Below are 12,585 nucleotides of genomic sequence, written 5' to 3'. Positions count from 1 at the left end.
CATCTAAAGTGCTCTCGCCACGCTCTCCATTGTAACGCCTTGATACCTTCTACGACTCCTTACAACACTCTTTGCACAAAAGATGCAGTACTATTGTGAGTCCACCTCTCTTGTGTATCTCCTTTCTTCCGTGTGGTCTGGTATCAGAACTCATCGATATGTATTACCAGCGCCCCCTACTCCGTATTATACCCCAGGAAACAGCCCGTCCATGATCATGAGCAACGATACCTCTTCGCCTAGCTCCAATTCTTCTGACCTGTGGACCAGCACCCTCGGTGGCTCCTCAGCCACGACCGCCTTTATCTCCTCCACTCCTCCTACCAGTACTAGTCCTCTTTCAGAGGCCGTCGACGGTTCCGCCAGCAGCACGAAACAACGACCACGGTATGCAGGCGTGCAAGGTACTACACCCTCACCCACCTCTTCTTCGCAGCAAGACACCGTTCACCCGAGTAGCCGCGCTCGCATTGCTTCCAATCGCCAGGCTCGTCGGAAGAACAATGGGCCCCCGCGTCCACCCAACTCCTTCATGCTCTATCGTTCCCACTTCCTTCAGAACCTCAAGATCCCAAAAGACGTCGAATGCAGGCAGCAGAACCTGAGCAGGATCGCGGCTGAGTTGTGGAGAAGTTTTTCGGAGGGGGAGCGGAATTTTTGGAAGGAGAAGGCACGGGAGAGGGCGAGGTTGCATTTGCTCGAGAATCCGGGCTACGTGTACCAGCCAGTGCCAAAACCCAAGAAGACAAAGGATGTTGGTGGGAAGAACCCCCAGGAGATGGCCGTAGAGCTTGTCCGGCAGTATTACCCTGAATACGAAGGACCTACGAAGGCGCCTACACCTCCCAAGCGCAAAGCGGATTCCTCGTCTCCCAGAAAGAAGAGGCGTGCCGCCGACGCCATCCTTCCCCCCTCTCTCCCTCCCAGCCGCCCGGCGTCCGCCATCGCGCAGCCTGGCAAATACCCCACTCTTGGTCGTATCTCGCCTGAGTTCAGGAGCCTGCCCACTACACCATCGATTCGCCCCTCGAGCCACACTGCCTCTGCAATGGAGTATGCTACCATGTCCAATGGATCATCGCCTCTCATCCATTCTTCTCTCCGCCTCCCGCCTCGCGCTCTGCAATCTAACGGGCATGAACGATATGTCTCACGGATCTCTACACCCGAGAAGACAGATACTGAAGCGGTACGTCTTGATTGTCCTCCTATACTTGCCAAATGTCGCCTTATAACATCCACATCGTCTTTTCCAGACTCTCGCGTCGGTCAACTACGACTCCATGTTTTTGGCTCAAGCCCCCTATGAGATGGACCGTCTTCCCTACACCTCTTCTTCCATCCCTAGCTTGCCCATGATGCCGGACCCTCTCTTCACTCAGCTTGGAATGGACGAGCTCGCTCCTACCGCCGCTCCCATCTACCACGGCAGCCCTTCCGCGTTCAAATATCCTCAGGCACACGCCACCATGTTCGGCCTGCCCTACATAGCCGCTCGGCACTCTAGCACTGTCCCCCAACCGTTGGGCTTATCCAGTGATTTCATGCCCGTTTTCAACACCATGGGGAATTCTTACGGCTCATGCGGTCGCGATGTGAGCTTTGGGTTCGACTATGAATCTTATGGGCGCACGGAAGACGTTATTGCGACCAAGGCTGACAAGAGGGATTAGGTTTCATGGTGTTGTCCCCAATTACGACTTTCTCTTTCTACATCTTCCCATCTCCATCTTCGCCGTTGTCCCCAAACTACTGTAGCCCTAGTCATCGTCTCCACAAGCATTTTATGTATCTTTATATGTACCCCGATCATGCGCTCGCACAAAGGTTCCTGCACTCCCTTTTCTCACTTTTCTGTTCTCTTCGCTTCGCTTTCTCTTCGCTTCGCTTTCTCCGTCTGGTTATTGTGGCCCGGTGCCTGCTCGCGATGTTGATCTCATGCGCATACTTACCTGTCGTTACTTACACATACCCTCCATCCTTCTGTACGCGAAAAATAAAGATAATCTGTATCCATCTCATACTTACTCGTCGCAAATGATTGGGCTGATCTCCTTGGAAGTACGATGGAGCAAGTGGTGTGGCGCAGTCGCGGAATTTGGCTGCCCCGGAGTTTTCCGATATTATGTGACTGAAACTTTGTCTTGCTCTAATTTTTGGGTTCCTCTCTACGTCTTTCTTCACTCTGCTACTTTGCTCAAAGAAGGTTTAAACACTACTATGGCTGGGCCGAAACGGAAAGCTCTGACGACAGATGAACTCATGCGAAGGCAGGAGGCACATCCCGCGAAGAGGCGCAAACCATCTCCTCCTTTAGCTACAGAACTCGAGGATGCGGACGCAGAGATGAGCACGGGTTCTTTCGGCGATGGTGAGGACTATGAGGATGAGATCGAAGTACAGAGTGGGAGGCCGTCGAGAGGGAAGGAAGATGGTCCGGGTCACTCAGAAGACGAGGAGGAAGAAGAGAGTAGCGAGGATGGCGAAAGCGACGAGGAGGCCGCTAGCTCGCATGCACCATGGAAGTCTCTCGATGCAGAATCTACCCTCACATCCCGAATCGCCTTGAAGCCCAAGTCTTCGACGTCTCGTCTGCCCGACCAACAAAACCTGAAGACCTCGCCACAAAAGAACGCCACATTCGCCTCTCTGGACATCTCTCCGCCTCTCATCTCTGCGCTTTCTAAACTGGCGATACGAGCACCTACAGAGATTCAGTTGGCGTGTATTCCACCGCTTTTAGCAGGCGAGTGGGTTTATTGTTTCTTCTCAAAGGTTTGGTGATTCCTTGCCTACGCCGATGATACTATGGTGTGGTTCGGTTTTCGTCGCCATGTAATGAAGCATGAAATTGTCTGGACGGTGTGCTGATACTCCGTTATTGGAAGGCAGAGATTGTATAGGCAATGCAAAGACTGGTTCCGGAAAAACTATCGCGTTCGCCCTTCCGATACTTCAAAAACTCTCCATGGACCCATATGGAATCTATGCTCTCGTTCTCACCCCCACCAGGTTCGCATACCTTCCCCATTCTACCTCAATTCTCACATTCGCGATACAAACAAACTCAAGAATGATCGCACTAACACCGCTTTTTCCGCAGAGAGCTCGCATTTCAGATCTCTGAACAATTCGCCGTTCTCGGAGCTCATCTCAACATAAGGACGGCTGTGATAGTGGGGGGAATGGACATGATGACACAGGCTCTTGAACTTGGACGGAGACCGCATGTGGTAATCGCTACCCCAGGCAGACTCGTCGATCATTTGAGGAGCAGTAGCGGCGAGTGGGATCTGTCGCGGGTCAAATTCTTGGTACGCGCCCCTACCCGTCTGATTTGCCCCCGTTGCGCCTTGGACTGACCTTAGTATGACTGTTATCGTGATAGGTGCTTGATGAGGCGGATAGGCTCCTCACATCCACGTTCTCCCCAGAACTTGCGCATCTCTTCGGGGTTCTCCCTCGAGATCGGCAGACAGCGCTCTTCACCGCTACCTGGACACCGTCTATTGACGCCATAGCTGATGCGACTCCAAGACCAGGAAAGCAAAAGCCGTTTATTCATAAGATTACCGCAGGGTATGTCTCATTGGTGCCCTATGTCTCTACTCTAGCTGACAAGATGATGTAGCACCGAGACTGTTGAAACTCTGCAGCAGTTCTACATGCTCGTGCCCTCACAAGTGAAAGAATCTTATCTTTACCACCTTCTGTGCAATCCCCCAGAGTCGACGATCCGCCTCCGGCGTGCTCCACCAGAGTCAACGAAACCATCGCGGACTGGCAAGTCCAAGCCAAAGGCCAAGTCAAAACCAAAGTCAAAATCGAAGCCAGGCGAGGCTGAAGAACAGGAACAACCACCGCCAACAATGATCTTCTGCGCGCGAACGCGAACGGCAGCCTACCTGACCAACCTCCTCAAAACGCTCAATATCCGTACGACGGCACTGCACTCGCGTCTGACGCAGCGAGAACGACTGAATTCGCTGCAGCTTTTCAAATCGTGTGTGGTTCCGGTGATGGTGTGCACGGATGTCGGGGCTCGAGGGTTGGATATTGAGGACGTGGCGATGGTTGTGAATTGGGATTTACCGGAGGAGCCGGAGGAGTATACGCATAGGGTCGGAAGGACGGCGAGAGCGGGGAGGGATGGTGTTTCGGTCAGCTTTGTCGGGGCGAGGGATGAGGAGAGGGTGCATAAGATTGAGAATAGGATCAGTAAGTTTCAGGTGGAGATATGACGAAGGCGGAAAGGGACTGACGTATTCGTTTCGGAAATAGAAACGAAGCTGAGCGAGATGGATCTGCCCGAGTCGAAAGTGTTGGAAAAGCTGAACGCGGTATCCACAGCGAAGCGCCTAGCGAATATGGTCAGTGTTTACAGTCGATTTTCGTGGAATTTGTCTAATTTTCTCCTTCGACGTGGGACGATGTGGACTTGGTATTGGCTATTTGTAGGAGCTACATGATTCACGATTTGGGAAGAGAGAGGAGATACAGAAACGAAAGCGGGAGACGTAGAGGGATGGCGAAGTTCTGTTACTTCTGTACGCACACGTGTAGAGCTAAAAGCTGCTAAAAGACGGATGAGTGGGGTGGCCCTGGAGCGTCGGCTCCAAGCTGTACGTTCGCGAACCGGCGGGAAGAGAGTCGATGACGCCGTGGAGGGCCGCGACCCCGCGACATCCCGGCGGGAAGCGAAAGCTATTTGGTGATTCTCTCGGACTCGATTTGTCTCCATCTTCTCTCCTCCGTCTCCCATTCTCTCTCCGTATCCCCTCACCATGGACAGCGATAGCTCGAGCTCTCCATCATCGTCTGTGACAGCGCCGGCGAATATGTTTGCAGAGGATGCCCAGATGCCGACTCCTCCAGTCTGTTGATTCTAGCATTGCCGCTGCTGGGCCTGCTAACCAATGCTCGCCCCTTTCCACAGATGTCTCAGGCAGCTGTGTCCCCGGTAGACATGGGCCCTGTCGTCGACTCCTCCGACCCTCAGAGTCAGGCCACACTTGTCTCCGTCTCCACCACCTTCTTTCCAGGCGCAGCCCTAGAGCCGCTACCAGAAGACCTCGTCGTCCTCTCCTCCGACTCTGTCTTCTTCTATGTGCACTCCCATAAGCTCCTCGCTGCATCCCATACCGGCTTCGATGGGCTCCTCAGACGGCACGTTAAATCTAGCGTAGCAGGCTCCGACCCTGATCAGGTCCTTCCTCTACCCGAAAACTCCATGGTCCTCAACGTCCTCCTTCACACACTCTACTCCATGTCCGTCTCTCATTATTCACCCACCCACGATACCATCACACATGCAGTCACTGCAATGGCTCGATACGGCATCCCCATCAAAGTCTATATCGCACCGTCCTCTCCCTTATTTTGTCTTATCCTCGCCAACGCGGCCCATTCTCCACTCGAGATGTACGCTCTTGCCGCCTCCTTTGACCTCTTCGAACTCGCCGCCTCCGTCTCCGTGCATCTTCTCTCCCTCCCTCTCTACTCCGTGACCGACGAGATGGCCGCGAAGATAGGTCCTGTTTACCTTAAGCGGCTGGTCTTCCTGCATCTCGGCCGAATAGACGCCCTTAAACGCCTCCTCGTCTCCCCACCAAATCCTCACGAACCTACATATGAATGTGATTCGTCTGATCAGAAACGAGTCACTCGAGCGTGGGCTCTTGCCTCTGCCTACCTCGCTTGGGATGCACGACCAGGTATGATCCCCGCCCTTTCCGCGTTTCTGAACATGCTTCTCGTGCTTACTCAAGCATCATTCGCCACCAGATTTGTCGACTGGCACAATACGAAGTGCTCTGTCACCCTTGGCGGATCACCTCACTTGCGAGCGGTGTAGACTCCACCTCCGGGAACGTATAAATGACCTCGTTGCCCAGTGGTCTACAGTAAAGGTAAGTCTTTGCTCGACCTTCAAGCCATCTTCGCCGCGTGGTTGCTCATATGATCCTATAGAGAACGATATGACCCTATTATTAGTCCCGCAACCTCTGGCCTCACGGCGTACTTCACTCCGGAACTTACTCCCATTCTCGTCTTTCAGTTGTTTCAGCCTACAGATTTACCCCATCGGCCATGATTGGAGTCGCACCCTTCCCCATACACGCAGGATGGGCCGCTCTCCTGGCCATTTTTGGAGCATCCATCCGCATTCAACGCTATATTTCGCGCCATCATGACGTTGCGTTGCCCTCCCATTGGGCCCACTCCCATTGTATCAATACTTGGTCTCAACCCCTAACATATCGTCATGTAACCCTTTCGTGGCAGGTTCTCAGCTCAGCGTCGCCGTGACAGGCACCCTCGGCCATCTCACTTTCGAACCTCCACCCTCCGCTTTTTATTCTCAAAATTCACGTTATCTTGATAGTCTGTTTGACATTCACGTTGTTCTTATTCTTTTTCGCATCCCGTCCTTCTTGTCTCCCAAATCATTTGTATAACAGCATCAGTGTCCTCGTTCAATACCCGCTTTTCTTCCTCTATCGCATACACGCATTGACATTCGCATCATCCCTCATCTCCCTGTCTCGTATCCGTTGTCTCAGTCTCAGTCTCCTGCCTCCTTTCTCGCCTCAGACCATATACGTACTGTATATTTTCCCAGAATTCGCCCCTACATATTCAGCGTGGCGAATTTCTGTCCCGCCGTACTTCCGACGTCCATAATATTCGTCCACCCATCCACCATCCAATCCGAGTCCACTTACAACTCCATCACCGTTCAAGGGTCGTTGATTCTCTTGTACTTTTCCCTGTCTTGGTCCCCGTTTGCCATCCCTTAGCTGCTACAGCTGAATACCGTTACCTATGTAACTGCGGCCGAAATACGCAGCCGTGTCACCGTTGTGCAGGAATGGGACCACGCACTTCCTCTATACAGCACACCCCTATCAGAGGATAGCTCCTCATCAAGATCTGCATGTCTCCATCGCAACGGTCGGGGATTCACTTCCCAATCCGTCTAGTAGGAGGCCAAATGTATGTATGGCTAGCCGTGGCCGACTCTGAGACCATCATGTCGAACGACTCGGATGGATCTTCATGAATTCATTACTCGGCCGCTCATCTCTTTGTGAAGTTTCCTTTCATAGTTTGACACGGTCTTACGGTTATACGCCGCACGTCTTTTTTGCGTTTCTGGACGACTGAATGGTGATAACCCTCCGCCCGTCAGTCCTTACACTACTATACTGCTAACTTGAGTTGTGGCGTCCAAGTCGCGCATTATTGCGCACGGGAATCCCGGTCAATATCCGCCCATCACGCACCATCTCCAGCTCGCAAACGATGCACATGAGCGTATCGAACTGGTATCAGTGTGGATGGAACGCTAAGTTTCGCTCACCGGGGAACTTCACCTCCGTAGTTCAAACACTGTCCGATTCACGCGTGGGTACTAGACTCAGGCTCTAATTTAAACAGCTCTAATTCACCGTTCCGACGTTCCTGTGCTAGTTCAGCAGCAGTGCTATCGGGGACCTCCGTACGAGTTGCAGTGTTCTCCATCCGAGTAGGTGAGCATTGAAGCTTGAGCGTTGAAGAGGTCGTTCAGACGTGTCAAATAAAGAATGGAACCTATGATATGCAATAAGTAATGCGGGATTCACCCTCCGATGGCAGGCGCCACGAACAAGTTAACATCCGGGGACCCGATCATGCTTGCGACATAACAAATGTCGATCATCGTCCCGTTCCGTTTCATTTACATTTTGTATTCAAAGCGCTATTTCCCCGTCAGAGCTGGCTAGAGCGTTTTCAGCAACTCCAGCCCGACAGCTTTCTGTCCTCAAAATAACAGCACTTCCCACAGCTACGCGCTCTTACTAGCTGCATTCGTGCCGAGCACGTATCCTCCGATGTGTTCCTAGCAAAAAAATCCGAGGAAACTGGAGCGTACTACGTTGTCCAAATATGTACACATCGCGGTAGCTTAAAAAGTGCTACATAAAACATGCGTGGAGCATTTCGGAAGGACGACTCTTCGTCATGACGCCTACGAAGCACCTGCCAGTCTGAGTGTAAATGTGCCGACTTGCGAGCCTGTCGCTGTTGCCAAACTGCTCTATCACGAATTTCTGTCTAATTAACGTACTGCGCCTGAGAGCAACTGACGGCGGCTGCTGGCAGAATTGACAGATCCAGCCTCCGACGAAACTGGTCTCTGAGCTCAGATCATCTATACATTCCACAAATAAACCAGTACTAGTGGAACGCCTTCAGGGTCGGTATCGAGCCTCAGAGGAGAAATCAAAGCCCCTGTGTCACTTAATGTTGAGTTTGACAAGGTTCGACACCGGACTCTGCCAGGGAACGGGTAATAAGGCCAAGCCCAATGTGTGCCTGTTTAATTGTATGGTCGTCAATTGTGGTAAGCGTAGGTGTTGGAAAGAAAGTTTAGAGCATTGCTCTTCCGGAGATACGAGCCCGACCGAACGCTTTACGAGGTAGACTAGCTATTGATAACTCTTGCTCTAACGTCTGTGTGTTTATAAACCACCAAAAATTGGGTTTTGAACTAGAGGACCTGGGAGATGGGACGACTCTGAAACTATAGTAGCTCTGCCCCTTCGCCTAAACCATTATCACAATCATATGGATTGAATTTCCTCACCAAGCGGGGACGTCCTGTCCGCGGTTTGTATGGTCTGAATCGGCTCGTTAGGGCCAATCCACATCACGGCCATCATTACTGACTCTGCGGCGCTATGTGGCACTCGCTAAATGGTTCAAAACAGTCCGATGGTCCAGCGCCCTTGGAAAAGTCAGCTAAACAATTGTCAATATAGATTTGAAGCAGCTGGCAGCGCGCCAGCCTGCAGTCTACCCGAAGCTGTCGCCCTCGACTTTACTGTGGCACTCGCTTGTGTACAACACCAGGGTCAATGATGAGGTTGGAGCAGTGCGGAGCAGAGATTTATGACGTCTATGAACCTGAATGGAAGAGGGAGGAGAACACCACGAGAATTCTGACTGGGTGACATGATACTTTCCGAGGTAACCGAACATGGGGAACCGCAATTCTCCTACGGCGCGGGAGAGAAGCAAGGGCGAAAAGATTGCATTTCGTCATGTTCGTATGGAAAATAGATGATTCGAAAGCACAGCGGATTGAAAGGGATCGAGTGGCGTATCAGTTCCGACGAACGGCCGGGTATCGTCCTTGTAATGTACAATGGTTGTACATCTGGGTTTCGTGTCATGCGAGAGGGAAAAAGTTTGCACCCCTGATATGAGTGGCGTAAACAGGGGTTTAATGCGAGACCTGAACGTTGAACGGCGAATGCGATGAGGGAAAGAGATTTCCAAAAAGGTGGCGAGAGGAACGAAGAGGAAAGACCGAGGACGAGACGGTCACCGACCCTTCTCCTCGTCAAGAATCGCCTGGTTCAATTCGTCGAGTGGTGCGAGCTCTTTCTTATCTACGAGATCGAACTGTAGGAAATGACGATGAGGTGGCGTGGGTGAAGGTGAAGGTGAAAGATCGGGACAGACTTACCTCATTGATGAAGAGGAAGAAGTGACGATAGCTTGTATTCAGATGTGCTGTAAAATACCACATCAGTCGAGGACAGCGATAGGAACAAATAAGACCATAGTAAGGCTAGGCGAGCAGAGCAGCTGCGTTGATGATCGATGTCCAAAAACATACCTTCAATGCCCAAAGCACAAATTTGATCGAAATGATTGCTATATATATGGGCATAAACCCTGAATAACCTCCTCACAATCGTTCTGACAGTGTCCCTGAAGTTTCTTGGAAAAGGGACCCCAATTTTGTTCGGGAAGGTAGACTCGTCATCGAGGATACTTTGAGCCCAGTTCATGAGTGCGTCGACGTATTCTGGGGCAGGAAGTTTGGTTGGCCGTTTGAACTTGACACCGTCTTCCCAAAGATATTCGTACCTGGATGAAGGATGACAGGGAGGAGTGATCAATGGATAATTGGACATGATGGAGTGGTGGCAAGTGCACAGCAGACTAACCGCGGGCCAGCGGACATTATAGGGCACTTTATTAAATTTATAACAAAATATCAATATACGTCAAAAGTAAGAGTGAAGGAAAAGGAGAAGTGGTCGCTATGCGCGATCTTACCTCTTGTGGTGTGCAGAACTCGGTCACAGTGCCGTACAGCATGTTCAGGTGGTTAAAAAAATCAACGGCTACCATCAGCACGAGGACAATATAAAATCATCAGGCCGATATCGACGAAGAGAAGTGAGACTACGCACCGTGAACAGCTAACCACTCGTTAAGATCCTCGCCATCAGGCAGCTTCACGGCTAACCGCAAGTTTCCCGAGCCCTAGCGAAGTCCCGACACAATTGACAACCAATGCAAACGCCCAATCACGCCCGAGAGAATTATAGTTGCAGACAAAGATGAGTCCAGGTGAAATCTCGGTCAAACGGAGACTGACCAGAGTGGCCTCCGCGTACTTCCTCAGTTGGTACTGCTTCGTACCCTCCGGCACATCTCTGCGGGGCTTGAACGTGCGAGTCTTTCCTCTGTGTAAGTCAGGGCAGAATGTAAGTCGGCTTTCGGTGATGCACAAAACATAGGGTTCTTACAGGCCGAAGAATGAAGACATGGTGGCGGGCGTGGAGAAGAGATTATGATCAAGTTATGATGCCGTACTTACTGCAACTGGATCCTGTTCACGTGGACCCGTGGGAACCTATAAAGTCCTCACTTCATCCGAGTCTTTCCGTGACGGTGAACTTCGACACCCCTACTCAGCATTTCGACCATACAGTAAGTCTTTTCATCCTTGTATGAAGTCATTCTACATCTCTGGGTCATCTCTCGAAAATTCGCCTCAATTTTCAGACTTGCTGACCATGGCCACTCTTGCACTTGGGGCCGCCAACAGCGTGTCATATAGTTAACGAGGGCGAGCGAGCACTCGCCCTCATTGTACGTAGCTGTGCGACACTCCAACATGTATGGTCATTCCTTTCACTGCTTTTAGAAACATGCATCGTGTCAGTGTCAAGGTGCTCCACAGCGGACATGGAGTCCGAGTCCGCGGCATACCGATCCTCCTACTAGTACCTGTGAAACTGTTGTTTCTTGAAGCGGCTCTCGTCCCTACGATGTCCTAATACTATGCGCCATCACATAGAAGCCTGCAGTCAACCTCATACTCCCGACATGAATGAAGATACCGACCATCTCTTTTCCCAAAGAATACGGGTTGCTCTTTACCTGAGCCCGTGGTCACTCCTTTCCAGCCTGAGAATCTCTAGGGCGTCCCGCTCATAACGTCTTTGCTCACCGCTGTGCAAGGTATGGCGCCCTGGGCAAGCCCAATTCTCTTCGACTTTCTTTGTGGTGCGTCGTATCTCAGCTTCATGCACTGGACTGTATGTAAGGTAGCCTACTTGAATACATGCAGTGGATGCCAGCCGTGTATGATCATCAGTTTATCTCTGCAAATAGGCACTATTCCTGATATATATTCTGGAGCTCCTCTATTGTGTGGTTTTTGAAATAACATAGTCCGCACATGGACCATCAGCGGGTCATCATCCTCCGCGGACCTCGACGGATCTTGGACATGCGCCCTCATCATGCTCGGTCTGAAATCCACCGAGGAACGGACACTCGGAAAAGAAAGAGGACGTTCCTAACTGTTCCTACTGATGGTAAATCATAATGCGAGCGCTAGTCATCGCTTCCGGCGACGCTTCGAGTGGTACGTTCAAGTTCCTGATGACCGCGCCAAGATTCATCCACGCCGATGAGTATAAACTGATTTCAACGTTGCGGCCTCAGGTTGTACATTGTTCCCCGAGAGGCATAGTTTGCTGATGCGTGACGGAGGCTGGGAACCCATAACTTGACAGGTCCTGAGTTGTCCCGACTTTGACAGACCGGGTCATTCTTCGGCTTTCAACGTCGAACTCAAGCTGTAACTAGAAGCCGTCCGGAGACCGTGTCTCGCGGGAGATCTGCGAAAGGATAGAGTACATCGTGCGCAGAATTATGCTTGACGCGCCTCGGACAGCGCTGGTCAAAACTCTTGAGAGTTTCGCTTTTGTGGGTTTGAACCGCTCACATATGAACCAGTGCTCAAAAGTTCATGGCGATACGATGCGCTTCACGAGCAATGTCGGGAGAAGGTCTCTTCAACATTCCTTGACATGACATGCTCTGTTAGAAGGAGATATATCTCGTGCACCGGACTTCGCGTAAACGCTATCTACGAGGCCTAAAGATGCTGTGCGGTGCTGTGATGTCTTCTATGTTTCTCAAGCGCCCTAGAGCGATTTACTAAAAAGAGAATGAAATTTTGGCTAATATTAGCCGCTCGAGAGAACGGGTGGTTCTTGCTAAAGACGTGGTTCCTCCGAGTCTGTCAACATAAGATGAGATATTATCGTAACATTCTTCCTGAGGGTGGTGGGCCACAATTGATCTACTATACGCCACCCCGAGTTTGGTGTGAGTTATGACGTCATGTCTGCTCCGGCTTTGGTTTCGCGTTGTCTCTAACCGGTGACCCGCGTTGGTCTTTCAAATAATATCTTCCTTCCTTCCGTCCACTATCCCTGCGAGACCTTA

General features: G+C 51.3%; 5 protein-coding genes across 5 annotated transcripts; 4 read left to right on the top strand and 1 right to left on the bottom strand.

Moving 5' to 3' along the window:
- Positions 1 to 502: 502 nt before the first annotated feature.
- STEHIDRAFT_22961 (uncharacterized protein) lies at positions 503 to 727 on the top strand (the record flags this gene model as incomplete). The annotated part of the gene is made up of 1 exon (XM_007302201.1): positions 503 to 727. A coding segment is annotated over one exon (225 nt), but the record flags the coding sequence as incomplete, so codon positions are not given.
- A 528-nt stretch (positions 728 to 1,255) lies between these two features.
- Positions 1,256 to 1,715, top strand: STEHIDRAFT_120546 (uncharacterized protein). Its single transcript, XM_007302928.1, has one exon. The coding sequence runs from the start codon at positions 1,284 to 1,286 to the stop codon at positions 1,671 to 1,673; it is 390 nt and encodes a 129-aa protein (XP_007302990.1). The 5' UTR covers positions 1,256 to 1,283; the 3' UTR covers positions 1,674 to 1,715.
- Positions 1,716 to 2,346: 631 nt separating this feature from the next.
- On the top strand, positions 2,347 to 4,521 carry STEHIDRAFT_54363 (DEAD-domain-containing protein; the record flags this gene model as incomplete). The annotated part of the gene is made up of 7 exons (XM_007302263.1): positions 2,347 to 2,750; positions 2,893 to 3,012; positions 3,104 to 3,314; positions 3,389 to 3,579; positions 3,632 to 4,218; positions 4,282 to 4,370; positions 4,459 to 4,521. 7 exons carry the CDS (start codon positions 2,347 to 2,349, stop codon positions 4,519 to 4,521), a joined length of 1,665 nt encoding a protein of 554 aa, XP_007302325.1.
- Positions 4,522 to 4,966: 445 nt separating this feature from the next.
- STEHIDRAFT_54739 (uncharacterized protein) lies at positions 4,967 to 6,194 on the top strand (the record flags this gene model as incomplete). Its single annotated transcript, XM_007302284.1, has 2 exons — positions 4,967 to 5,714; positions 5,785 to 6,194. The coding sequence occupies 2 exons, from the start codon at positions 4,967 to 4,969 to the stop codon at positions 6,192 to 6,194; spliced, it is 1,158 nt and encodes a 385-aa protein (XP_007302346.1).
- A 2,872-nt stretch (positions 6,195 to 9,066) lies between these two features.
- On the bottom strand, positions 9,067 to 10,615 carry STEHIDRAFT_167673 (mps one binder kinase activator-like 1). Its single transcript, XM_007302927.1, has 8 exons — positions 10,590 to 10,615; positions 10,439 to 10,526; positions 10,251 to 10,323; positions 10,114 to 10,181; positions 10,002 to 10,027; positions 9,668 to 9,921; positions 9,515 to 9,561; positions 9,067 to 9,450 (listed from the first exon to the last, which is right to left on the bottom strand). Exons 1-8 carry the CDS (start codon positions 10,607 to 10,609, stop codon positions 9,370 to 9,372), a joined length of 657 nt encoding a protein of 218 aa, XP_007302989.1. The 5' UTR covers positions 10,610 to 10,615; the 3' UTR covers positions 9,067 to 9,369.
- Between the last annotated feature and the right edge of the window lie 1,970 nt (positions 10,616 to 12,585).

Source organism: Stereum hirsutum (assembly GCF_000264905.1).
Source record: "Stereum hirsutum FP-91666 SS1 unplaced genomic scaffold STEHIscaffold_5, whole genome shotgun sequence".
NCBI lineage: Eukaryota > Fungi > Basidiomycota > Agaricomycetes > Russulales > Stereaceae > Stereum > Stereum hirsutum.
The sequence above is the reverse complement of the archived record's forward strand: the minus strand, read 5'-3'. Positions and strand labels throughout refer to the sequence as shown.

Excerpts from the sequence above, each read along its gene's own strand:
- STEHIDRAFT_120546 (XM_007302928.1), top strand. The coding sequence starts at position 1,284 with ATGTTTTTGGCTCAAGCCCCCTATGAGATGGACCGTCTTCCCTACACC.
- STEHIDRAFT_167673 (XM_007302927.1), bottom strand. The coding sequence starts at position 10,609 with ATGTCTTCATTCTTCGGCCT. Across the intron at positions 10,324-10,438 it reads AGTACGCGGAGGCCACTCTG|GGCTCGGGAAACTTGCGGTT; the intron begins GTCAGTCTCCGT and ends GGACTTCGCTAG. Across the intron at positions 10,028-10,113 it reads AGTTCTGCACACCACAAGAG|TGCCCTATAATGTCCGCTGG; the intron begins GTAAGATCGCGC and ends AATTTAATAAAG.